This window comes from Bolinopsis microptera, chromosome 9 (assembly GCF_026151205.1).
Source record: "Bolinopsis microptera isolate Bmic1 chromosome 9, MBARI_Bmic_1.0, whole genome shotgun sequence".
NCBI lineage: Eukaryota > Metazoa > Ctenophora > Tentaculata > Lobata > Bolinopsidae > Bolinopsis > Bolinopsis microptera.
In genome coordinates this window covers 166,279-190,475 of record NC_087080.1, presented here as the reverse complement: position 1 = coordinate 190,475, position 24,197 = coordinate 166,279, and the positions used below count along the sequence as shown (strand labels likewise).

Genomic DNA, 24,197 nt, shown 5'->3' with positions numbered 1-24,197 from the left:
GCTTTGTACGTGGTGTAGGTCACGTGGTGTTACTTAATTATTTGAAGGAAAACTACTACCACATCTGTAAAAACCAGAGTAAACACTCGAATTTTTAGTTAGACGATGATCTGGATAAGATAGATCAGTCCAGACCTAGACACACAATCTGTTTCCACTTACACAATCACCAGTTTACCTAGCACCAGTATGAGATCACCTCTCTCACGATGAACAGTAACAATACCACACTTTCTCAAAAACAGGTGAGTACTAGGCTCAGGTGCATCCTTTATAAATTCCAAAGTACTAACACACTGCACTTTACAGTGACTAGCAACAGTGGTAACCAATGGTTACCACGGTTACTAACTATGGTAACCTGGTAACTCTCAGGAGAGGAACACACTGAGTTGATGTCTTACAAGAAAACTAAGAGTACTTGAGGATGACCCTGGGAGCGGTTAGAGGCTACAGCACAGAGTTGGAACCAGCTGCAACATGGATATCCAGGTTAGAACAATAAAACCGCTAGCAGGAACTACCTTACCTAGCAACTACCAGTCAATAACGGTTACCTAGCAAACCACCTGTCAACAAAAACCGTAACCTAGCAAACTGACCCTTACCTAGCAACCACCTTATCACTACCCGTTACCTAGCAACTAACCGTAACCTAGCCACCACCTGTCAAAATAACCGTACAACGCCTCAGATACTGAACTGGTACCTAGCAACTGGACTCCCGACCCCGTACCCCCCCTAGCCAAACAAACTGCACTCCCAACACGCGTACCCTTAGTCCCCCCCCCTAGACAACTGACTGCGCTCTGTCCCACAGTATCAACTGACACCGGCTCTGAACATAGCAACCTGACCAGACGGTTAGTGAAGCATACTAAACGTGTGTACTAACACCGCAGAATTGATAAATAAACCAGTAAAGAACGATAATCAGGTTGTACACGTCTGCATTAAGAGATAATGGCCGAGTTTGTCAAAGTTAGTCAACGTTCACAAGGATCACTCCGTAACTAGAGTGACATCTCATGACGCGACCCCAGCAGACGGAGACACTCCATACATGTATGTTCGACCCCCCACAGACACCCCCCGCCTGGCGATAGCTAAAGAAACGCCGTCTCATACCCACTACTCTCGGACTGTTGGGATTATAAAGGTCGGAGGGCAAAGTTTGCCGCGGGTTCCTGTTGCTGGGTCTGTAATGGGTTGTGTGGTGGGTGGTCCTATTGGCAAGCTGGGGGTTTCAAGGTTGCTGGAGTAGGTGACAGCTTGCTCCACACCACCACCCCATGTCCCCAAGACCCCCACCCACCGCCATCCCCTCCCACCTCCCCTCCCACACCCCCCACTTACCCCCCCCCGACCATTACTCAGTCCACCTACCCCATGTCTCATGGTAACCATACCCCACCACACCCCCCCACCCCACACAACACCCAGTCCCTCTCACCCACTCCACACCACAACCACTACCACACAGACGCCCACTCCAACATACCCCCACCAACCCCCCCCCCCCCACTCACAACACACCCCCTCTCTACTCACCACATACTAAAATAATACACACACCCCTCCACAACCCCCCCCCACCCCCCTGGGATCATTTGTCGGCAACAAAGTCTGCCAATACTTGCGGAGAAAAGTCAACGAACGTGTTGAGGAGCGCTCTCACACCCCCTACGCCTATGTACTAAATATGATCTAGCCGACATCCCCCATACAGAGAGAGAGGAGACCTCACAGCCCGGCTCATCAGCTGCACATCCTAGAACACCCCATCACAATAGTAAAACCAGTAATATCAACATTACGTCATACCACGGCAACACTCCCGACATGTAACAGCAAGTTTAACTATTACAATCCATTAAAAAATGACTTACGACAGACAGTACCCCGCTCCCAGAAATAAATTGTACTAGTTTCTAAAATTTATTTCTACGCTACCTCGCCACCACTGAAGTGAATCCCCATATTATGTCCAGGTTGCCGGGATACAGCTGAATGCCCCGACTTAGGAAGGCGTATGAGAAAGAGGAGGAATGTGGTTACCAATGGTAACAGGGGAGTATCTAAAACTGATGATAGCGGTGAATTCCACATTTGCAGAGAGGTTGAGATACGGTCTTTCAGAGAAATACAAGAAATAGGGAAACATCCAACACAAGCTACATTCTGATAGTGAAGATTTAATGTTATTGTTTTTAATTTTGTTAAAAGTTTTTTAAAGGTTATGGGAGAGTTTTCACGTCTCACGCTGCCACTCATTTCAAGCTCCACTCTGAGTAGCTGAGTTTCATTCAAGCACGCTCAATCAAAGAACAAACACTAGCCGTTACCTGGCAACACCTAACAGCACTAGCCGATTACTGGCAACCTAACCCTAACAAACACTAGCCGTTACCTGGCAACTAACCTACAACACTAACAACTCAGTTTCACCTCAAGCTAACAACACTTTACTTTTATACCCACACAGAGATCAATTTTCGTTTGATACAATGTATTAAATTTAAAAATACGTAATATATATTAATAAGGGATTTAAGCCTGATTTTTCCAATGGCTATGTTAAATATGTGTAGATTTTTAAATAACCCCCACCCCCCCCCCCCCCCCAACCCATATATCTTTTATATATATATTTTTTTTTGCTTTTTAATGTATGTAATTTATGTGTTTATGAATTTTTGAATTTAACAAATGTTTTTGTTTCACTTACTATAAACTTCTCCTGCAATATCCATTAAGCGAACCGCCTCACCTGTAAATTTGTATTAGTCAATTGGGTGTATTATCAATTAACAACCTTTGACATGATATGAAATTAACAGGGTTGAATTTGATTGCTACACAGAATAATTCTACTACAAAGGCAGATGACAGGCCAGCAACACCGATACTAGCTATGTTACTTAATAATGAAGATTACTGCTTACTACTTGCTACTAGTCACTAGTATTAATTACCAGGTATGTGATAACTCCTGATTTCATGGTTAGTTCCTTTTCGTCGGACATTTCCATGGGCTGCTTAACTATCCTATTACTGAGTGAAATTAAAATGGTTTTACCAAAATAATATGTATTTACATTCTGAGTAACTGCGATAAACTTATCTGACGTTATTTTACCGGACATTGCGTGTACGGACATTAAAATGAATTTAACTTCCTCATTGTACTACAAATTGCAGACATATGCTGGATACTCATTAGGGATCGTTCACATAATAATACTATTACGTAAGCCAAATTTGAGCCACTTAAGAGTTAAGACCCTTTCAGTCACCCAGTTCTTTACTCGATAGTGAAATTCCGATATATAGCCGTCTATCTATCCACACTATATAGTGCTATCGAACGTAGATGGCGCTATTAACGCTAGATGGCGCTAGCCATGAGAGATGTTTTATAAGGGAGCAATGGAGACAAATAAAAAGTTATTAATGTCGGTAACAGTCTCCGTTCAAAAGGGGGTTGCAGAGTGTGTCAAGTATAGAGGGAGCTAACAAGTCTGTCTAAATTTTCTCAAGTATTATTTTTAAATAAGTCTTTCGTAAAATGTGAAAAAATTTATCCCGAGAATAATGATTTTCCGACAAAAAAGGATGGTTATGTGCGAGAATAGACAAACCTTATTTGTCTAAAACAAATGGATCTTAATCTAGTTTTAATATTCTACCGCACCATCAAGGGACAGTATAATAGACACTCAAATCTAAAAACAAAAAATAACAAGCTATTTTAGATCGAAATAAGGATAGTACTCCTGCTGAGTAGCACGTTTTTGCGATCAAACTTAATCACTCCTTATATGGGGCAATCACGTGTATTATTCATGTAGTACTAGCGCTAGATAGCCGTTCACCCACCTAACTAGTTGATCATAATAATTGTTACATTGGAGAGAAGAGGGCGGACTGAAAACCTAGTAACCACACCTCTAGCTCCACAACATTATAAATAATAATGTAATAACTTTCAGTAACCTTTACGTTAAAATATCGTTATTCGCTCCCTAGGTTTGAATAATGGCATTTCATCATGTGATGGCTGTCTTGTGCTTATAAGGATGGTAATCCTTGTGACTACAAACTATAGGGTAAGAGGCAATAGTCAACTATTTAAAGGATCTTATGAGCTGCAGTATAACTTATACTAGTGTAACCCGGCTTACGGCCCGGGATTTTCCACTGCCGCAGCTTAAAAAGGGTAGGATTTAATTACCGCTGAGTTTAAAACCCGCATTAGGGGGCAATTCTATTCGGAGTGCCCTCCAGATGCCAGAGACACCCTCCATGTATCTTTAACAATATCTCATAATCAGGTTTTTCTCGTGTTAATTAAGTCATTATTAGGCACCAAATTCCATGTCATAGGTCCGAACACCGGACTATTACACCCATCACTCCCGTCTTGAACCGCTTTCCATTTTTATTCTAAATCGTTGTAGAAATTAACCTGTATTTGTAGGCTGCATCTATTTGGGTTTTAAAAACACAATTATGATGCAGATACATATTACCAGTTATGGGAGAGAAGTGAGTGAGATCCGTAACTCTTTACCATACTGCTTCAAAGCATTTGGACCATTTGTGTTACAAAACCATCATTACAACCACTTACCACCGGCCGATTCATAAAAAACCCTTAACCCCATTTGGCTTCTCATAGTTACGTTTAGTCGGCACTAACCATGGGGGGCTTCCTCATAGTTAAAGTTTAGTCGGCTCTATACGGCACTATACGGCACTATACGGCACTATACCGAAAAAACAAGCCCCGTTTTCTTGAATAAGAGTTCGGGAAATTACACACACACAGAAAACACACATTCTAAGATTATTGTTTAAGATACGCAACTAACCGCATTGAATACAGATTTCAACCCTGCCAATTTATGTTTATTTATTTAATATTTATTAAATCTATGGGGTTAGGCGTTGGGACTCGTTCCACTTATTACATAATCAATTTTTGCACAATTTTTTCACTTTATACTCGAACTTCGAGATTCTTTCTAAAAAGGCTGGCCGACAGTTGAAACCAAGCTTGGATCGATGTCTTTTTTAACGCTGATTCCGAATCACCCTACTGGACGAGATATCGGGCCAACAACTGTTTCGATCACATGGACATCAAGTAGGGCCTTAGGGTAGGGTTTTAGCATATTTTAAATGTTATTATATTAATATTAATACTACATATCATCCAGTGTATAATTGCATTCATTAATTTTCTGTGCTACTAATGCGTTATGACTCATCCCTTCTTTTTTTTACGAGCAACAAATTGACTAAAAATCAGTAAATCGGGTGCAAAGGTAAACAATCTGCTAAGCTTAAAAGTTATACAGGGTGTTTCAAGACTCGTCTCCAAAATTCGAAAAAGTCAAGGAAAAGTGCTAATTTTTTAAAATTTTTGGAGGAGACCTTTACTGAGGTTTAGAAGTCAAGGTAAGTGCTAAATTTTTATATCTTTGGAGGGAGACCTGTTACTGATGGTTAAAAGTCAAGGTAAGTGCAAATGTATTATATCTTTGGAGGGGAGACCGTTACTGATGGTTTGAAGTCAAGTAAGTGCTAATGTTTATATTTTTGGGGAGGGGGAGACCTGTTACTGATGGTTTAGAATAAAGGTAAGGGGCTAATGTTTATACTTTGGAGGGGAGACCTGTTACTGAGGGTTTAGAAGTCAAGGTAAGTGCTAATGTTTATTTTTGGAGGGGAGACCGTTACTGATGGTTTAGAAGTCAAGGTAAGTGCTAATGTTTATATCTTTGGTGGGAGAGACCTGTTACTGATGGTTTAGAAGTCAAGGTAAGTGCTAATGTTTATATTTTTGGGAGGGGAACCTGTTACTGATGGTTTAGAAGCAAGGTAATTGCTAATGTTTATATCTTTGGAGGGGGACCTGTTACTGATGTTTAGAAGTCAAGGTAAGTGCAAAATGTTTATATCTTTGGAGGGGGGACCTTTTAACTAAGGGTTTTTAGAAGTCAAGGTAAGGCAAATTTTTTTAATATCTTTGGAGGGGAGACCTTTTTACTGATGGTTTAGAAGTCAAGGAAGTGCAAATTTTTATATCTTTGGGGGGGGAGCCCGTTACTGAGGGTTTTAAAAAGTCAAGGAAAAGGCTAATTTTATTCTGGGGGGGGAGACCTGTTACATGGTTTAAAATTTCAAGGGTTTGTGCTAAGTTTTATCTTTGAGGGAGACCTTTACGAGGGTTTAAAGTAAGTAAGTGAATGTTTATATTTTTTGGGGGGGGACCCTTTTCGATGGTTTAAATAAGGGTAAGTGCTAATTTTATATTTTTGGGAGGGGGACCTTTACGAGGGTTTAGAAGCAAGGAAAGTGTAATTTTATATTTTTGGGGGGGCCGTTACTGATGGTTAAAGTAAGTAATGCAAATTTATATTTTTGGGGGGGGAACCTTTTTATTTGGGGTTAAAAAGAAAGGTAAGTCAAAATTTTTAATTTTTAGGGACCTTTTACGAGGTTTAGAATCAAGGAAAGTGCAAATGTTTATTTTCTTTGGGGGGGAACCTTTACTGAGGTTTAGAAGTAAAGAAAATGAAAATTTTTATACTTTGGGGGGGAACCTGTTACGAGGTTTAAAGTAAAGTAATGCTTTTTTAAATCTTTGGGGGAGACCTTTTACTTGGTTTAAAAATCAAGGAAAGTGCAATTTTTATATTTTTGGAGGGGGCCCTTTTACTGAGGGTTTAAAGCAATAAGTCAAATTTTTTATTTTTGGGGGGGGACCTGTTACTGAGGGTTAGAATCAAAAAGTCTAATGTTTTTTTTGAGGGGAGACTTTACTGGGGTTTAAAAGTCAAGAAAGTGTAATTTTTATTTTTTGGGAGGGGACCTGTTTTGATGGTTTAGAAGTCAAGGTAAGTGCTAATGTTTTTATCTTGAGGGGGACCTGTTCTGAGGTTTAAAGAAAAGGTAAGTGTAAGTTTATATCTTTGGGGGGGAACCTGTTCTGAGGGTTTAGAAAAAGGTTTCAATGTTTTTTCTTTGGGGGGGAACTTTAGGGATTTTAAAAGTCGGGTAATGTAATGTTTTTTCTTGGGGGGAGACCTGTTACTGTGGTTTAAATCAAGGTAATGCTAATTTTTTAAATATCTTGGGGGGGACCTGTTCTGATTTTTAAAAGTCAAGGAAAGTGCAAAATGTTTTACTTTGGGGGGGAGACCTTTTGGGGTTTTAGATAAAGGAAAGTGCAAATGTTTTATTTTGGAGGGAACCTTTTACTGATGGTTTAAAGTCAAGTAATGAAAATTTAATCTTTGGGGGGGGGAATGTTACTGGGGGTTTAGAAGTAAAGGGTAAGTGCTAATGTTTAATCTTTGGGGGACCGTTACTGATGGTTTAGAAGCAAGTAAGTGTAAGTTTTTTTTGGGAGGGGGCCTTTCTGATGGTTTTTGAAGTAAAGGGAAATGCTAAGGTTTATATTTTGGGGGGGAGCCCTTTTACTGGGGTTTAAAGTAAAGGTAATTTGGGGTAATGTTTAATCTTGGGGGGGAGACCTTACTGATGGAGAAGTAAAGAAAGTGCAAAAGTTTAAAAATCTTGGGGGGGAAACCGTTACTAGGGTTTAAAGTAAAGGGAAAGGCAAATTTTTAAATTTTTGGGAGGGAGCCCTTTATGAGGTTTTTGAAGTAAAGGGGTATGCAATGTTTATATTTTTGGAGGGAGCCCTTTTACTGAGGTTTGAACAAGGTAAGTGCTAATGTTTATACTTTGGGGGGGAACCCTGTTATGATTTTAAAGTCGTAAGTCTAAGTTTTTATCTTTGGGGGGGGGACCTTTTATAGGGTTTAAAATAAGGGTAAGTGTAATGTTTATATCTTGGGGGGGGGCCCCTTTTACTGAGGTTTAAAAGTCAAGGAAAGTGCAAATTTTTAATTTTTGGGAGGGGGCCCTTTTTACTGGGGTTTAAGTAAAGGAAAGGCTAATTTTTATATTTTTGGAGGGGGACCTGTTACGATGGTTTAGAAGTAAAGGAAGTGCAAATGTTTATATTTTGGGGAGGGAGCCCCTTTACTGTGGTTTAGAAGAAAGGGTAAGTCAAATGTTTTATCTTTGGGGGGGAACCGTTACTGAGGGTTTAGAATCAAGTAATGAAAGTTTAATTTTGGGGAGGAGACCTGTTACAGGTTTAAAGTCAAGGTAAGTGCAATTTTTATACTTTGGGGGGAACCTGTTACTGAGGTTTGAAGTAAAAGGTAATGCTAATGTTTTTCTTTGAGGGGCCTTTTACTGAGGTTTTAGAATAAAGGAAGTGAATTTTTTTCTTTGGAGGGGGGACCTGTTACTAGGGTTTTAGAAGTAAAGGGTAAGTGCTTGTTTAATCTTTGGGGGGGAGCCGTTACGGGTTTTTTTGAAGCAAGGTAAGGTAATGTTTATTTTTTGGAGGGAGCCCTGTTATGAGGGTTTAAAGCGGTAATTAATTTTATATTTTTGGAGGGAGACCTTACGATTTTTTAGAAGTCAAGGAAGGCAAGTTTATATTTTTGGGGGGAACCTTTCGATTTTTAAATCAAGGAAATTTAAATGTTTAATCTTTGGGGGGAGACCTCTGTACTGATGGTTTAGAAGTCAAGGAAGTGCTAATGTTATATCTTTGGGGGGGAAAACTTTATGAGTTTAAAGTCAAAAAGTTAATTTTTTTAAACTTTGGGGGGGACCTGTTCTGTTTTAAATAAAGGGAAAGTGCTAATGTTTTTCTTTGGGGGGGAACCTTTTACTGATGGTTTAGAATAAAAGGTAAGTGCATGTTTATTTCTTTGGGGGACCTTTCGAGGTTAAAAATCAAGGTAATGAATGTTAATTTTTGGAGGGAACCTTTAGATGTTTTGAATCAAGGAAGTCTAATGTTTTATATTTGGGGGGAGCCTTTTACTGTGTTAAAAGCAGGTAAGTGCTAATGTTTTTATTTTGGGAGGGGGACCTTTAAGGGTTTAGAAGAAAAGTAATGTAATGTTTAACTTTGGGGGGACCTTATGGGGTTAAAAGTCAAGGAATGCTAAGTTTAATTTTTGGGGGGGACCGTTACTGAGGGTTTAAAAGTAAAGGTAATGCTAATGTTTAATCTTGGGGGGACCTGTTACGTGTTTAGAAGTCAAGATAAGTGCTAATGTTTATATCTTTGGAGGGGAGGACCTGTTACTGATGGTTTAGAAGTCAAGGTAAGTGCTAATGTTTATATCTTTGGAGGGGAGACCTGTTACTGATGGTTTAGAAGTAAGGTAAGTGCTAATGTTTATATCTTTGGAGGGGGAGACCTGGTTACTGATGGTTTAGAAGTCAAGTAAGTGCTAATGTTTATATCTTTGGAGGGGAGACCTGTTACTGATGGTTTAGAAGTCAAGGTAAGTGCTAATGTTTATATCTTTGGAGGGGAGACCTGTTACTGATGGTTTAGAAGTCAAGGTAAGTGCTAATGTTTATATCTTTGGAGGGGGACCTGTTACTGATGGTTTAGAAGTCAAGGTAAGTGCTAATGTTTATATCTTTGGAGGGGAGACCTGTTACTGATGGTTTAGAAGTCAAGGTAAGTGCTAATGTTTATATCTTTGAGGGGAGACCTGTTACTGATGGTTTAGAAGTCAAGGTAAGTGCTAATGTTTATATCTTTGGAGGGGGAGACCTGTTACTGATGGTTTAGAGTCAAGGTAAGTGCTAATGTTTATATCTTTGGAGGGGAGACCTGTTACTGATGTTTAGAAGTCAAGGTAAGGGCTAATGTTTATATCTTTGGAGGGGAGACCTGTTACTGATGGTTAGAAGTCAAGGTAAGTGCTAATGTTATATCTTTGGAGGGGGACCTGTTACTGATGGTTTAGAAGTCAAGGTATGTGCTAATGTTTATATCTTTGGAGGGGAGACCTGTTACTGATGGTTTAGAAGTCAAGGTAGTGCTAATGTTTATATCTTTGGAGGGGAGACCTGTTACTGATGGTTTAGAAGTCAAGGTAAGTGCTAATGTTTATATCTTTGGAGGGGAGACCTGTTACTGATGGTTTAGAAGTCAAGGTAAGTGCTAATGTTATATCTTTGGAGGGGAGACCTGTTACTGATGGTTTAGAAGTCAAGGTAAGTGCTAATGTTTATATCTTTGGAGGGGAGACCTGTTACTGATGGTTTAGAAGTCAAGGTAAGTGCTAATGTTTATATCTTTGGAGGGGAGACCTGTTACTGATGGTTTAGAAGTCAAGGTAAGTGCTAATGTTATATCTTTGGAGGGGAGACCTGTTACTGATGGTTTAGGAAGTCAAGGTAAGTGCTAATGTTTATATCTTTGGAGGGGAGACCTGTTACTGATGTTTAGAAGTCAAGGTAAGTGCTAATGTTTATATCGTTGGAGGGGAGACCTGTTACTGATGGTTTAGAAGTCAAGGTAAGTGCTAATGTTTATATCTTTGGAGGGGAGACCTGTTACTGATGGTTTAGAAGTCAAGGTAAGTGCTAATGTTTATATCTTTGGAGGGGAGACCTGTTACTGATGGTTTAGAAGTCAAGGTAAGTGCTAATGTTTATATCTTTGGGAGGGGAGACCTGTTACTGATGGTTTAGAAGTCAAGGTAAGTGCTAATGTTTATATCTTTGGAGGGGAGACCTGTTACTGATGGTTTAGAAGTCAAGGTAAGTGCTAATGTTTATATCTTTGGAGGGGAGACCTGTTACTGATGGTTTAGAAGTCAAGGGTAAGTGCTAATGTTTATATCTTTGGAGGGGAGACCTGTTACTGATGGTTTAGAAGTCAAGGTAAGTGCTAATGTTTATATCTTTGGAGGGGAGACCTGTTACTGATGGTTTAGAAGTCAAGGTAAGTGCTAATGTTTATATCTTTGGAGGGGAGACCTGTTACTGATGGTTTAGAAGTCAAGGTAAGTGCTAATGTTTATATCTTTGGAGGGGAGACCTGTTACTGATGGTTTAGAAGTCAAGGTAAGTGCTAATGTTTATATCTTTGGAGGGGAGACCTGTTACTGATGGTTTAGAAGTCAAGGTAAGTGCTAATGTTTATATCTTTGGAGGGGAGACCTGTTACTGATGGTTTAGAAGTCAAGGTAAGTGCTAATGTTTATATCTTTGGAGGGGAGACCTGTTACTGATGGTTTAGAAGTCAAGGTAAGTGCTAATGTTTATATCTTTGGAGGGGAGACCTGTTACTGATGGTTTAGAAGTCAAGGTAAGTGCTAATGTTTATATCTTTGGAGGGGAGACCTGTTACTGATGGTTTAGAAGTCAAGGTAAGTGCTAATGTTTATATCTTTGGAGGGGAGACCTGTTACTGATGGTTTAGAAGTCAAGGTAAGTGCTAATGTTTATATCTTTGGAGGGAGACCTGTTACTAATGGTTTAGAAGTCAAGGTAAGTGCTAATGTTTATATCTTTGGAGGGGAGACCTGTTACTGATGGTTTAGAAGTCAAGGTAAGTGCTAATGTTTATATCTTTGGAGGGGAGACCTGTTACTGATGGTTTAGAAGTCAAGGTAAGTGCTAATGTTTATATCTTTGGAGGGGAGACCTGTTACTGATGGTTTAGAAGTCAAGGTAAGTGCTAATGTTTATATCTTTGGAGGGGAGACCTGTTACTGATGGGTTAGAAGTCAAGGTAAGTGCTAATGTTTATATCTTTGGAGGGAGACCTGTTACTGATGGTTTTAGAAGTCAAGGTAAGTGCTAATGTTTATATCTTTGGAGGGGAGACCTGTTACTGATGGTTTAGAAGTCAAGGTAAGTGCTAATGTTATATCTTTGGAGGGGAGACCTGTTACTGATGGTTTAGAAGTCAAGGTAAGTGCTAATGTTTATATCTTTGGAGGGGAGACCTGTTACTGATGGTTTAGAAGTCAAGGTAAGTGCTAATGTTTATATCTTTGGAGGGGGAGACCTGTTACTGATGGTTTAGAAGTCAAGGTAAGTGCTAATGTTTATATCTTTGGAGGGAGACCTGTTACTGATGGTTTAGAAGTCAAGGTAAGTGCTAATGTTTATATCTTTGGAGGGGAGACCTGTTACTGATGGTTAGAAGTCAAGGTAAGTGCTAATGTTTATATCTTTGGAGGGGAGACCTGTTACTGATGGTTTAGAAGTCAAGGTAAGTGCTAATGTTATATCTTTGGAGGGGAGGACCTGTTACTGATGGTTTAGAAGTCAAGGTAAGTGCTAATGTTTATATCTTTGGAGGGGAGACCTGTTACTGATGGTTTAGAAGTCAAGGTAAGTGCTAATGTTTATATCTTTGGAGGGGAGGACCTGTTACTGATGGTTTAGAAGTCAAGGTAAGTGCTAATGTTTATATCTTTGGAGGGGAGACCTGTTACTGATGGTTTAGAAGTCAAGGTAAGTGCTAATGTTTATATCTTTGGAGGGGAGACCTGTTACTGATGGTTTAGAAGTCAAGGTAAGTGCTAATGTTTATATCTTTGGAGGGGAGACCTGTTACTGATGGTTTAGAAGTCAAGGTAAGTGCTAATGTTTATATCTTTGGAGGGGAGACCTGTTACTGATGGTTTAGAAGTCAAGGTAAGTGCTAATGTTTATATCTTTGGAGGGGAGACCTGTTACTGATGGTTTAGAAGTCAAGGTAAGTGCTAATGTTTATATCTTTGGAGGGGAGACCTGTTACTGATGGTTTAGAAGTCAAGGTAAGTGCTAATGTTTATATCTTTGGAGGGGAGACCTGTTACTGATGGTTTAGAAGTCAAGTAAGTGCTAATGTTTATATCTTTGGAGGGGAGACCTGTTACTGATGGTTTAGAAGTCAAGGTAAGTGCTAATGTTTATATCTTTGGAGGGGAGACCTGTTACCGATGGTTTAGAAGTCAAGGTAAGTGCTAATGTTTATACTTTTATATCTTTGGAGGGGAGACCTGCTACTGATGGTTTAGAAGTCAAGTAAGTGCTAATGTTTATATCTTTGGAGGGGAGACCTGTTATCTGATGGTTAGAAGTCAAGGTAAGTGCTAATGTTTATATCTTTGGAGGGGAGACCTCTTACTGATGGGTTTAGAAGTCAAGGTAAGTTGCTAAGGTTTATATCTTTGGAGGGGAGACCTGTTACTGATGGTTTAGAAGTCAAGGTAAGTGCTAATGTTTATATCTTTGGAGGGGGAGACCTGTTACTGATGGTTTAGAAGTCAAGGAAGTGCGAATGTTTATATCTTTGGAGGGGAGACCTGTTACTGATGGTTTAGAAGTCAAGGTAAGTGCTATGTTTATATCTTTGGAAGGGGAGACCTGTTACTGATGTTTAGAAGTCAAGGTAAGTGCTAATGTTTATATCTTTGGAGGGGAGACCTGTTACTGATTGGTTAGAATCAAGGGATGTGCTAATGTTTATATCTTTGGAGGGGAGACCTGTTACTGATGGTTTAGAAGTCAAGGTAAGTGCTATGTTTATATCTTTGAGGGGAGACCTGTTACTGATGGTTTAGAAGTCAAGGTAAGTGCTAATGTTTATATCTTTGGAGGGGAGACCTGTTACTGATGGTTTAGAAGTCAAGGTAAGTGCTAATGTTTATATCTTGGAGGGGAGTCCTTTACTGATGGTTTAGAAGTCAAGGTAAGTGCTAATGTTTATATCTTTGGAGGGGAGACCTGTTACTGATGGTTTAGAAGTCAAGGGTAAGTGCTAATGTTATATCTTTGGAGGGGGAGACCTGTTACTGATGGTTTAGAAGTCAAGGGTAAGTGCTAATGTTTATATCTTTGGAGGGGAGACCTGTTACTGATGGGTTTAGAAGTCAAGGTAAGTGCTAATGTTTATATCTTTGGAGGGGAGACCTGTTACTGATGGTTTAGAAGTCAAGGTAAGTGCTAATGTTTATATCTTTGGAGGGGAGACCTGTTACTGATGGTTTAGAAGTCAAGGTAAGTGCTAATGTTTATATCTTTGGAGGGGAGACCTGTTACTGATGGTTTAGAAGTCAAGGTAAGTGCTAATGTTTATATCTTTGGAGGGGAGACCTGTTACTGATGGTTTAGAAGTCAAGGTAAGTGCTAATGTTTATATCTTTGGAGGGGAGACCTGTTACTGATGGTTTAGAAGTCAAGGTAAGTGCTAATGTTTATATCTTTGGAGGGGAGACCTGTTACTGATGGTTTAGAAGTCAAGGTAAGTGCTAATGTTTATATCTTTGGAGGGGAGACCTGTTACTGATGGTTTAGAAGTCAAGGTAAGTGCTAATGTTTATATCTTTGGAGGGGAGACCTGTTACTGATGGTTTAGAAGTCAAGGTAAGTGCTAATGTTTATATCTTTGGAGGGGAGACCTGTTACTGATGGTTTAGAAGTCAAGGTAAGTGCTAATGTTTATATCTTTGGAGGGGAGACCTGTTACTGATGGTTTAGAAGTCAAGGTAAGTGCTAATGTTTATATCTTTGGAGGGGAGACCTGTTACTGATGGTTTAGAAGTCAAGGTAAGTGCTAATGTTTATATCTTTGGAGGGGAGACCTGTTACTGATGGTTTAGAAGTCAAGGTAAGTGCTAATGTTTATATCTTTGGAGGGGAGACCTGTTACTGATGGTTTAGAAGTCAAGGTAAGTGCTAATGTTTATATCTTTGGAGGGGAGACCTGTTACTGATGGTTTAGAAGTCAAGGTAAGTGCTAATGTTTATATCTTTGGAGGGGAGACCTGTTACTGATGGTTTAGAAGTCAAGGTAAGTGCTAATGTTTATATCTTTGGAGGGGAGACCTGTTACTGATGGTTTAGAAGTCAAGGTAAGTGCTAATGTTTATATCTTTGGAGGGGAGACCTGTTACTGATGGTTTAGAAGTCAAGGTAAGTGCTAATGTTTATATCTTTGGAGGGGAGACCTGTTACTGATGGTTTAGAAGTCAAGGTAAGTGCTAATGTTTATATCTTTGGAGGGAGACCTGTTACTGATGGTTTAGAAGTCAAGGTAAGTGCTAATGTTTATATCTTTGGAGGGGAGACCTGTTACTGATGGTTTAGAAGTCAAGGTAAGTGCTAATGTTTATATCTTTGGAGGGGAGACCTGTTACTGATGGTTTAGAAGTCAAGGTAAGTGCTAATGTTTATATCTTTGGAGGGGAGACCTGTTACTGATGGTTTAGAAGTCAAGGTAAGTGCTAATGTTTATATCTTTGGAGGGGAGACCTGTTACTGATGGTTTAGAAGTCAAGGTAAGTGCTAATGTTTATATCTTTGGAGGGGAGACCTGTTACTGATGGTTTAGAAGTCAAGGTAAGTGCTAATGTTTATATCTTTGGAGGGAGACCTGTTACTGATGGTTTAGAAGTCAAGGTAAGTGCTAATGTTTATATCTTTGGAGGGGAGACCTGTTACTGATGGTTTAGAAGTCAAGGTAAGTGCTAATGTTTATATCTTTGGAGGGGAGACCTGTTACTGATGGTTTAGAAGTCAAGGTAAGTGCTAATGTTTATATCTTTGGAGGGGAGACCTGTTACTGATGGTTTAGAAGTCAAGGTAAGTGCTAATGTTTATATCTTTGGAGGGGAGACCTGTTACTGATGGTTTAGAAGTCAAGGTAAGTGCTAATGTTTATATCTTTGGAGGGGAGACCTGTTACTGATGGTTTAGAAGTCAAGGTAAGTGCTAATGTTTATATCTTTGGAGGGGAGACCTGTTACTGATGGTTTAGAAGTCAAGGTAAGTGCTAATGTTTATATCTTTGGAGGGGAGACCTGTTACTGATGGTTTAGAAGTCAAGGTAAGTGCTAATGTTTATATCTTTGGAGGGGAGACCTGTTACTGATGGTTTAGAAGTCAAGGTAAGTGCTAATGTTTATATCTTTGGAGGGGAGACCTGTTACTGATGGTTTAGAAGTCAAGGTAAGTGCTAATGTTTATATCTTTGGAGGGGAGACCTGTTACTGATGGTTTAGAAGTCAAGGTAAGTGCTAATGTTTATATCTTTGGAGGGGAGACCTGTTACTGATGGTTTAGAAGTCAAGGTAAGTGCTAATGTTTATATCTTTGGAGGGGAGACCTGTTACTGATGGTTTAGAAAGTCAAGGTAAGTGCTAATGTTTATATCTTTGGAGGGGAGACCTGTTACTGATGGTTTAGAAGTCAAGGTAAGTGCTAATGTTTATATCTTTGGAGGGGAGACCTGTTACTGATGGTTTAGAAGTCAAGGTAAGTGCTAATGTTTATATCTTTGGAGGGGAGACCTGTTACTGATGGTTTAGAAGTCAAGGTAAGTGCTAATGTTTATACTTTTATATCTTTGGAGGGGAGACCTGCTACTGATGGTTTAGAAGTCAAGGTAAGTGCTAATGTTTATAGCTTTGGAGGGGAGACCTGTTACTGATGGTTTAGAAGTCAAGGTAAGTGCTAATGTTTATATCTTGGAGGGGAGACCTGTTTACTGATGGTTTAGAAGTCAAGGTAAGTGCTAATGTTTATATCTTTGGAGGGGAGACCTGTTACTGATGGTTTAGAAGTCAAGGTAAGTGCTAATGTTTATATCTTTGGAGGGGAGACCTGTTACTGATGGTTTAGAAGTCAAGGTAAGTGCTAATGTTTATATCTTTGGAGGGGAGACCTGTTACTGATGGTTTAGAAGTCAAGGTAAGTGCTAATGTTTATATCTTTGGAGGGGAGACCTGTTACTGATGGTTTAGAAGTCAAGGTAAGTGCTAATGTTTATATCTTTGGAGGGGAGACCTGTTACTGATGGTTTAGAAGTCAAGGTAAGTGCTAATGTTTATATCTTTGGAGGGGAGACCTGTTACTGATGGTTTAGAAGTCAAGGTAAGTGCTAATGTTTATATCTTTGGAGGGGAGACCTGTTACTGATGGTTTAGAAGTCAAGGTAAGTGCTAATGTTTATATCTTTGGAGGGGAGACCTGTTACTGATGGTTTAGAAGTCAAGGTAAGTGCTAATGTTTATATCTTTGGAGGGGAGACCTGTTACTGATGGTTTAGAAGTCAAGGTAAGTGCTAATGTTTATATCTTTGGAGGGGAGACCTGTTACTGATGGTTTAGAAGTCAAGGTAAGTGCTAATGTTTATATCTTTGGAGGGGAGACCTGTTACTGATGGTTTAGAAGTCAAGGTAAGTGCTAATGTTTATATCTTTGGAGGGGAGACCTGTTACTGATGGTTTAGAAGTCAAGGTAAGTGCTAATGTTTATATCTTTAAGGGGAGACCTGTTACTGATGGTTTAGAAGTCAAGGTAAGTGCTAATGTTTATATCTTTGGAGGGGAGACCTGTTACTGATGGTTTAGAAGTCAAGGTAAGTGCTAATGTTTATATCTTTGGAGGGGAGACCTGTTACTGATGGTTTAGAAGTCAAGGTAAGTGCTAATGTTTATATCTTTGGAGGGGAGACCTGTTACTGATGGTTTAGAAGTCAAGGTAAGTGCTAATGTTTATATCTTTGGAGGGGAGACCTGTTACTGATGGTTTAGAAGTCAAGGTAAGTGCTAATGTTTATATCTTTGGAGGGGAGACCTGTTACTGATGGTTTAGAAGTCAAGGTAAGTGCTAATGTTTATATCTTTGGAGGGGAGACCTGTTACTGATGGTTTAGAAGTCAAGGTAAGTGCTAATGTTTATATCTTTGGAGGGGAGACCTGTTACTGAGGTTTAGAAGTCAAGGTAAGTGCTAATGTTTATATCTTTGGAGGGGAGACCTGTTACTGATGGGTTAGAAGTCAAGGTAAGTGCTAATGTTTATATCTTTGGAGGGGAGACCTGTTACTGATGGTTTAGAAGTCAAGGTAAGTGCTAATGTTTATATCTTTGGAGGGGAGACCTGTTACTGATGTTTTAGAAGTCAAGTAAGTGCTAATGTTTATATCTTTGGAGGGGAGACCTGTTACTGATGGTTTAGAAGTCAAGGTAAGTGCTAATGTTTATATCTTTGGAGGGGGAGACCTTTACTGATGGTTTAGAAGTCAAGGTAAGTGCTAATGTTTATATCTTTGGAGGGGAGACCTGTTACTGATGGTTTAGAAGTCAAGGTAAGTGCTAATGTTTATATCTTGGAGGGGAGACCTGTTACTGAGGGTTTAGAAGTCAAGGTAAGTGCAATGTTTATATCTTTGGGAGGGGAGACCTGTTACTGATGGTTTAGAAGTCAAGGTAAGTGCTAATGTTTATATCTTTGGAGGGGAGACCTGTTACTGAGGGTTTTTAAAGAAGTCAAGGTAAGTGCAAATGTTTATATCTTTGGATGGGAGACCTTTACTTATGGTTTAGAAGTCAAGGTAAGTGCTAATGTTTATATTTTTGGGGGGGAGACCTGTACTGAGGGTTTTAAGAAGTCAAGGTAAGTGCTAAGTTTATATCTTTGGGGGGACCTGTTACTGATGGTTTAGAAGTCAAGGTAAAGTGCTATGTTTATATCTTTGAGGGGACCTGTTACTGATGGTTAGAAGTCAAGGTAAGTGCTAATGTTTATATCTTTGGAGGGGAGACCTGTTACGGGGATGTTTAGAAGTCAAGGTAAGTGCTAATGATTATTTCTTTGGAGGGGAGACCTGTTACTGATGGTTTAGAAGTCAAGGTAAGTGCTAATGTTTATATCTTTGGAGGGGAGACTGTTACTGATGGTTTAGAAGTCAAGGTAAGTGCTAATGTTTATATCTTTGGAGGGGAGACCTGTTACTGATGGTTTAGAAGTCAAGGTAAGTGCTAATGTTTATATCTTTGGAGGGGAGACCTGTTACTGATGGTTTAGAAGTCAAGGTAAGTGCTAATGTTTATATCTTTGGAGGGGAGACCTGTTACTGATGGTTTAGAAGTCAAGGTAAGTGCTAATGTTTATAGCTTTGGAGGGGAGACCTGTTACTGATGGTTTAGAAGTCAAGTAAGTGCTAATGTTTATATCTTTGGAGGGGAGACCTGTTACTGATGGTTTAGAAGTCAAGGTAAGTGCTAATGTTTATATCTTTGGAGGGGAGACCTGTTACTGATGGTTTAGAAGTCAAGGTAAGTGCTAATGTTTATATCTTTGGAGGGGAGACCTGTTACTGATGGTTTAGAAGTCAAGGTAAGTGCTAATGTTTATATCTTTGGAGGGGAGACCTTTTTTTTTTTTTTTTTTTTTTTTTTTTTTTTTTTTTTTTTTTTTTTTTTTTTTTTTTTTTTTTTTTTTTTTTTTTTTTTTTTTTTTTTTTTTTTTTTTTTTTTTTTTTTTTTTTTTTTTTTTTTTTTTTTTTTTTTTTTTTTTTTTTTTTTTTTTTTTTTTTTTTTTTTTTTTTTTTTTTTTTTTTTTTTTTTTTTTTTTTTTTTTTTTTTTTTTTTTTTTTTTTTTTTTTTTTTTTTTTTTTTTTTTTTTTTTTTTTTTTTTTTTTTTTTTTTTTTTTTTTTTTTTTTTTTTTTTTTTTTTTTTTTTTTTTTTTTTTTTTTTTTTTTTTTTTTTTTTTTTTTTTTTTTTTTTTTTTTTTTTTTTTTTTTTTTTTTTTTTTTTTTTTTTTTTTTTTTTTTTTTTTTTTTTTTTTTTTTTTTTTTTTTTTTTTTTTTTTTTTTTTTTTTTTTTTTTTTTTTTTTTTTTTTTTTTTTTTTTTTTTTTTTTTTTTTTTTTTTTTTTTTTTTTTTTTTTTTTTTTTTTTTTTTTTTTTTTTTTTTTTTTTTTTTTTTTTTTTTTTTTTTTTTTTTTTTTTTTTTTTTTTTTTTTTTTTTTTTTTTTTTTTTTTTTTTTTTTTTTTTTTTTTTTTTTTTTTTTTTTTTTTTTTTTTTTTTTTTTTTTTTTTTTTTTTTTTTTTTTTTTTTTTTTTTTTTTTTTTTTTTTTTTTTTTTTTTTTTTTTTTTTTTTTTTTTTTTTTTTTTTTTTTTTTTTTTTTTTTTTTTTTTTTTTTTTTTTTTTTTTTTTTTTTTTTTTTTTTTTTTTTTTTTTTTTTTTTTTTTTTTTTTTTTTTTTTTTTTTTTTTTTTTTTTTTTTTTTTTTTTTTTTTTTTTTTTTTTTTTTTTTTTTTTTTTTTTTTTTTTTTTTTTTTTTTTTTTTTTTTTTTTTTTTTTTTTTTTTTTTTTTTTTTTTTTTTTTTTTTTTTTTTTTTTTTTTTTTTTTTTTTTTTTTTTTTTTTTTTTTTTTTTTTTTTTTTTTTTTTTTTTTTTTTTTTTTTTTTTTTTTTTTTTTTTTTTTTTTTTTTTTTTTTTTTTTTTTTTTTTTTTTTTTTTTTTTTTTTTTTTTTTTTTTTTTTTTTTTTTTTTTTTTTTTTTTTTTTTTTTTTTTTTTTTTTTTTTTTTTTTTTTTTTTTTTTTTTTTTTTTTTTTTTTTTTTTTTTTTTTTTTTTTTTTTTTTTTTTTTTTTTTTTTTTTTTTTTTTTTTTTTTTTTTTTTTTTTTTTTTTTTTTTTTTTTTTTTTTTTTTTTTTTTTTTTTTTTTTTTTTTTTTTTTTTTTTTTTTTTTTTTTTTTTTTTTTTTTTTTTTTTTTTTTTTTTTTTTTTTTTTTTTTTTTTTTTTTTTTTTTTTTTTTTTTTTTTTTTTTTTTTTTTTTTTTTTTTTTTTTTTTTTTTTTTTTTTTTTTTTTTTTTTTTTTTTTTTTTTTTTTTTTTTTTTTTTTTTTTTTTTTTTTTTTTTTTTTTTTTTTTTTTTTTTTTTTTTTTTTTTTTTTTTTTTTTTTTTTTTTTTACTGAGGTTTAGAAGTAAAGGGTAAGTGCAATTTTATATTTTGGGGGGGAGCTGAGGGTTAGGAAGGTAAGTGCTAATTTTTATTTTTAAATTTTGGGGGAAAAAGGAAGCCCCAAGTTTTACGGGGGGGGGGAACTTTTATGAGGTTTAAATCGGGAGGGTAATTTTAATTTTGGGGGGGGAAAATTTTACATTTTTTAAATCAAGAAGGTAATTTTTTAATTTTGGGGGGAGAGGGTTAGGGTTTAAAAGTAAGGGGGGGTTTTGTTTTTTTGAGGGGATCCTTTTACTTTTTTTAAAATTTTAAGGAAGGGTTATATTTTGGGGGGAGCCCGACAGGGTTTAAATTTTGGAAGGGGAAATTTTTATTTTGGGGGGGGGTTTTAAAAGGTTTAAGGAAGGGTTTTTAATGTTTTATTTTTGGGGGGGGCCCGTTACTGATGTTTAAAGTAAAGGGAAGTGCTAATTTTTAAAACTTGGGGGGATTTTTGGGGTTTTAGAATAAGGGTAATGTTTTTTTTTTAAAGGAGGGGAAAATTTTGATTTTTGGAAGGGTAAGTTTTTTTTTTTTGGGGGGGGGGGGGCCCTTTAGATTTTTAAAGGGGTTAAGGGTAAGGGGGGTTTTTTTGGGGGGAATGACGATGGTTTAAAGTAAGGTAAGGCAAAATGTTTTTTTTGGGGGGGAACCTTACTGGGGGGGAAGAAGGTAAGTTAATTTTTACTTTTTATGTTAGGGAGGTTTTTAAAGTGGGGGAGGCTAATGTTTAATTTTAGGGGAGTTTACTAGGGTTTAAAAAACGGAAGGAAATTTTTTTTTTTTTGGGGGGGGGGTTTTGTTTTTTAAATCGGGGGGGCTTTTTTAATATTTTGGGGGGGGAATGTTATATTTTAAATAAGGAAGGAATTTAATTTTGGGGGGAAACCGGTTAAGAGGGTTTTCAAGGAGGGAATTTTAACGGGAAAAAGCCCTTAATGATGTTTAATTTGGGGAATGCAAGTTTATATCAGGGGGCCCAAAGGGGTTTTAAATGGGGGGCTATTTTATACTTGGGGGGGGGGAAATTTTAGTTTTTAAATTTAGGAAGTCTTTTTTTAAGGGGAAGATTTTTCGAGAGAGTCAAGGTAAGGCAAATGTTTTTTTTTTGGGGGGAAGTTTGAGGTTTTAGAAGTCAAGGTAAGTAAAATTTTAAAATTTTGGGGAGGGGGGCCCTTTACGAGGTTTAAAGAAGGGAAAAATTTTTTTTTGGGGGGGGTTTTCTGATTTTTTGAATAAAGGAAATGCAATGTTTTATTTTGGGGGGAAACCTGAGGGTTGAAGTAAAGGAAAGGCTAATGTTTATATCTTTGGGGGGAACCCTGTTACTGGGGTTAGAAGTCAAGGTAAGTCTATTGTTTTATATCTTTGGGGGGGGGAACCTTTTACGAGGGTTTTAGAAGCGGGGAACCCAAAAGTTTATATTTTGGGGGGGAAACCCTGTTATTTGGGTTTAAACAAGGTAAGGCTAATTTTTATATTTGGGAGGGAACCTGTTACGATGGTTTAAAAGTAAAGGTAAGGCAATGTTATATCTTTGGAGGGGGACCTTTTTAGAGGAAATAAGGTAGTGCAAAAGTTTATATTTTTGGGAGGGGGGACCTTTACATGGTTTAGAACGGTAAGTGCAATGTTTTTTTTGGAGGGGAGACCTTTATTGGGGTTTGGGGGAAAAAAAAGTGCTAATTTTTATATCTTTGGGGGGCCTTTTTTGAGGGTTTTGAAGTCAAGGGTAATTTTTTTTTGGAAAGGGGGCCCTTTTAGGTTTAAGTAAGGAATTTTTTTTTTTTGGGGGCCTGTTTGGGGAAAGTAAGGAATGTTTTTTTTTTGGGGGGGGCCCTTTTTTGGGAAGTCAAGGTAAGTGCTAATGTTTATATCTTTGGAGGGGAGACCTGTTAGAGGGTTAGAAGTCAGGTAAGTTTTTTATTTTGGGGGGGGAAAAACCTGTTACTGATTTTTTAGAAGTCAAGGTAAGTGCAAAATGTTTATATCTTGGAGGGGGACCTGTTCCCGGGGTTTAGAACGGAAGTGCTAAGTTTATAGGGGGGGGCCTTTACGAGGTTTAAAGAAAGGGTAAGGCAATTTATTTTTAGGGGGGGCCCTTTTACGAGGTTTAAAAACGGAAGGCAAATTTTAATTTTTGGGGGGAGTTTTTTTCTAGGTTTAAAATAAAGGGAAGTGCAAATGTTTATTTTTTTGGGGAAGACCTGTTACGAGGTTTAGAATCAAGGAAAAAGTGTAATGTTTATATTTTTTGGAGGGAACCCGTTACTGAGGGGTTGAAGTAAAGGTAAGTGTAATTTTTTAAATTTTGGGGAGGGAGACCGTTACGGGGTTTAGAAGTCAAGGTAATGCTAATGTTTATTTTTGGGGGGGAAAACCGTTACGGAAGGTTTAGAAGTAAAGGGAAAAGGCTAATTTATATCTTTGGGGGGGAGACCTGTTACGATTTTTTTTTAGAAGTAAAGGTAAGTGCTGTTTATATTTTTGGAGGGGACCTTCGAGGTTTAAAATAAAGGGTAAGTGCAATTTTTTTATATCTTTGGAGGGAGACCTTTTACTGATGGTTTAGAAGCAAGGTAAGTGCTAATTTTTTATAATTTTTTGGAGGAGACCTTTACGAGGTTTAAAGCAAGGTAAGTGCTAAGTTTTTTTTTTGGGAGGGGAGACCTTTTAACTGAGGGTTTAGAAAGTAAAGGGGTAAGTGCTAATGTTTAACTTTTGGGGGGGGAAAGACCTTTTTACTAGGTTTTAGAATAAAGGTAAGTGTAATTTTAAATTTTTGGGGGGGAGACCTGTTTTTACTGATGGTTAAGTAAGGTAAGTCAAATGTTTATACTTTGGAGGGAAAAACCTGTTACGAGGTTTAGAAGCAAGGTAAGGGGAATGTTAAATTTTTGGGGGGAACCACGATGGTTTAGAAGTCAAGGGAAAGTGCAAGTTTTATCTTGGGGGGAGACCTTTCGGATGGTTAGAAGTCAAGGTAAGTGCTAATTTTTATTTTTTGGGAGGGAGCCTGTTACTGAGGGTTTAGAAGAAAGGGAAAATGCTAATGTTTTATATCTTGGAGGGGGGACCTTTTACGATTTTTTAGAAGTCAAGGTAAGTGCTAATTTTTATACTTTGGAGGGGAGACCTGTACTGATGGTTATAGAAAGTATCAAGGAAAGATAGCTAAAGTATATCCATTGGAGGGGAGACCTGTACTGAAGGTATAGAAAGTAAAGGTAATGCTAATGTTTATATCTTTGGAGGGGAGACCTGTTACTGATGGTTTAGAAGTCAAGGTAAGTGCTAATGTTTATATCTTTGGAGGGGAGACCTGTTACTGATGGTTTAGAAGTCAAGGTAAGTGCTAATGTTTATATCTTTGGAGGGGAGACCTGTTACTGATGGTTTAGAAGTCAAGGTAAGTGCTAATGTTTATATCTTTGGAGGGGAGACCTGTTACTGATGGTTTAGAAGTCAAGGTAAGTGCTAATGTTTATATCTTTGGAGGGGAGACCTGTTACTGATGGTTTAGAAGTCAAGGTAAGTGCTAATGTTTATATCTTTGGAGGGG

At 36.8% G+C, this 24,197-nt stretch overlaps 1 protein-coding gene across 1 annotated transcript in view; it reads left to right on the top strand.

Moving 5' to 3' along the window:
• Positions 1-13,180: 13,180 nt before the first annotated feature.
• The window catches only part of LOC134821020 (structural maintenance of chromosomes protein 2-like), a 73,915-nt gene continuing 62,898 nt past the window's right edge, over positions 13,181-24,197 (top strand). Inside the window, exons 1-2 of the mRNA XM_063831684.1 lie at positions 13,181-13,231; positions 15,147-15,179. Of these exons, the coding sequence (XP_063687754.1) occupies positions 13,181-13,231; positions 15,147-15,179 (84 nt within the window). The remainder of the gene's footprint in view (positions 13,232-15,146; positions 15,180-24,197) is intronic.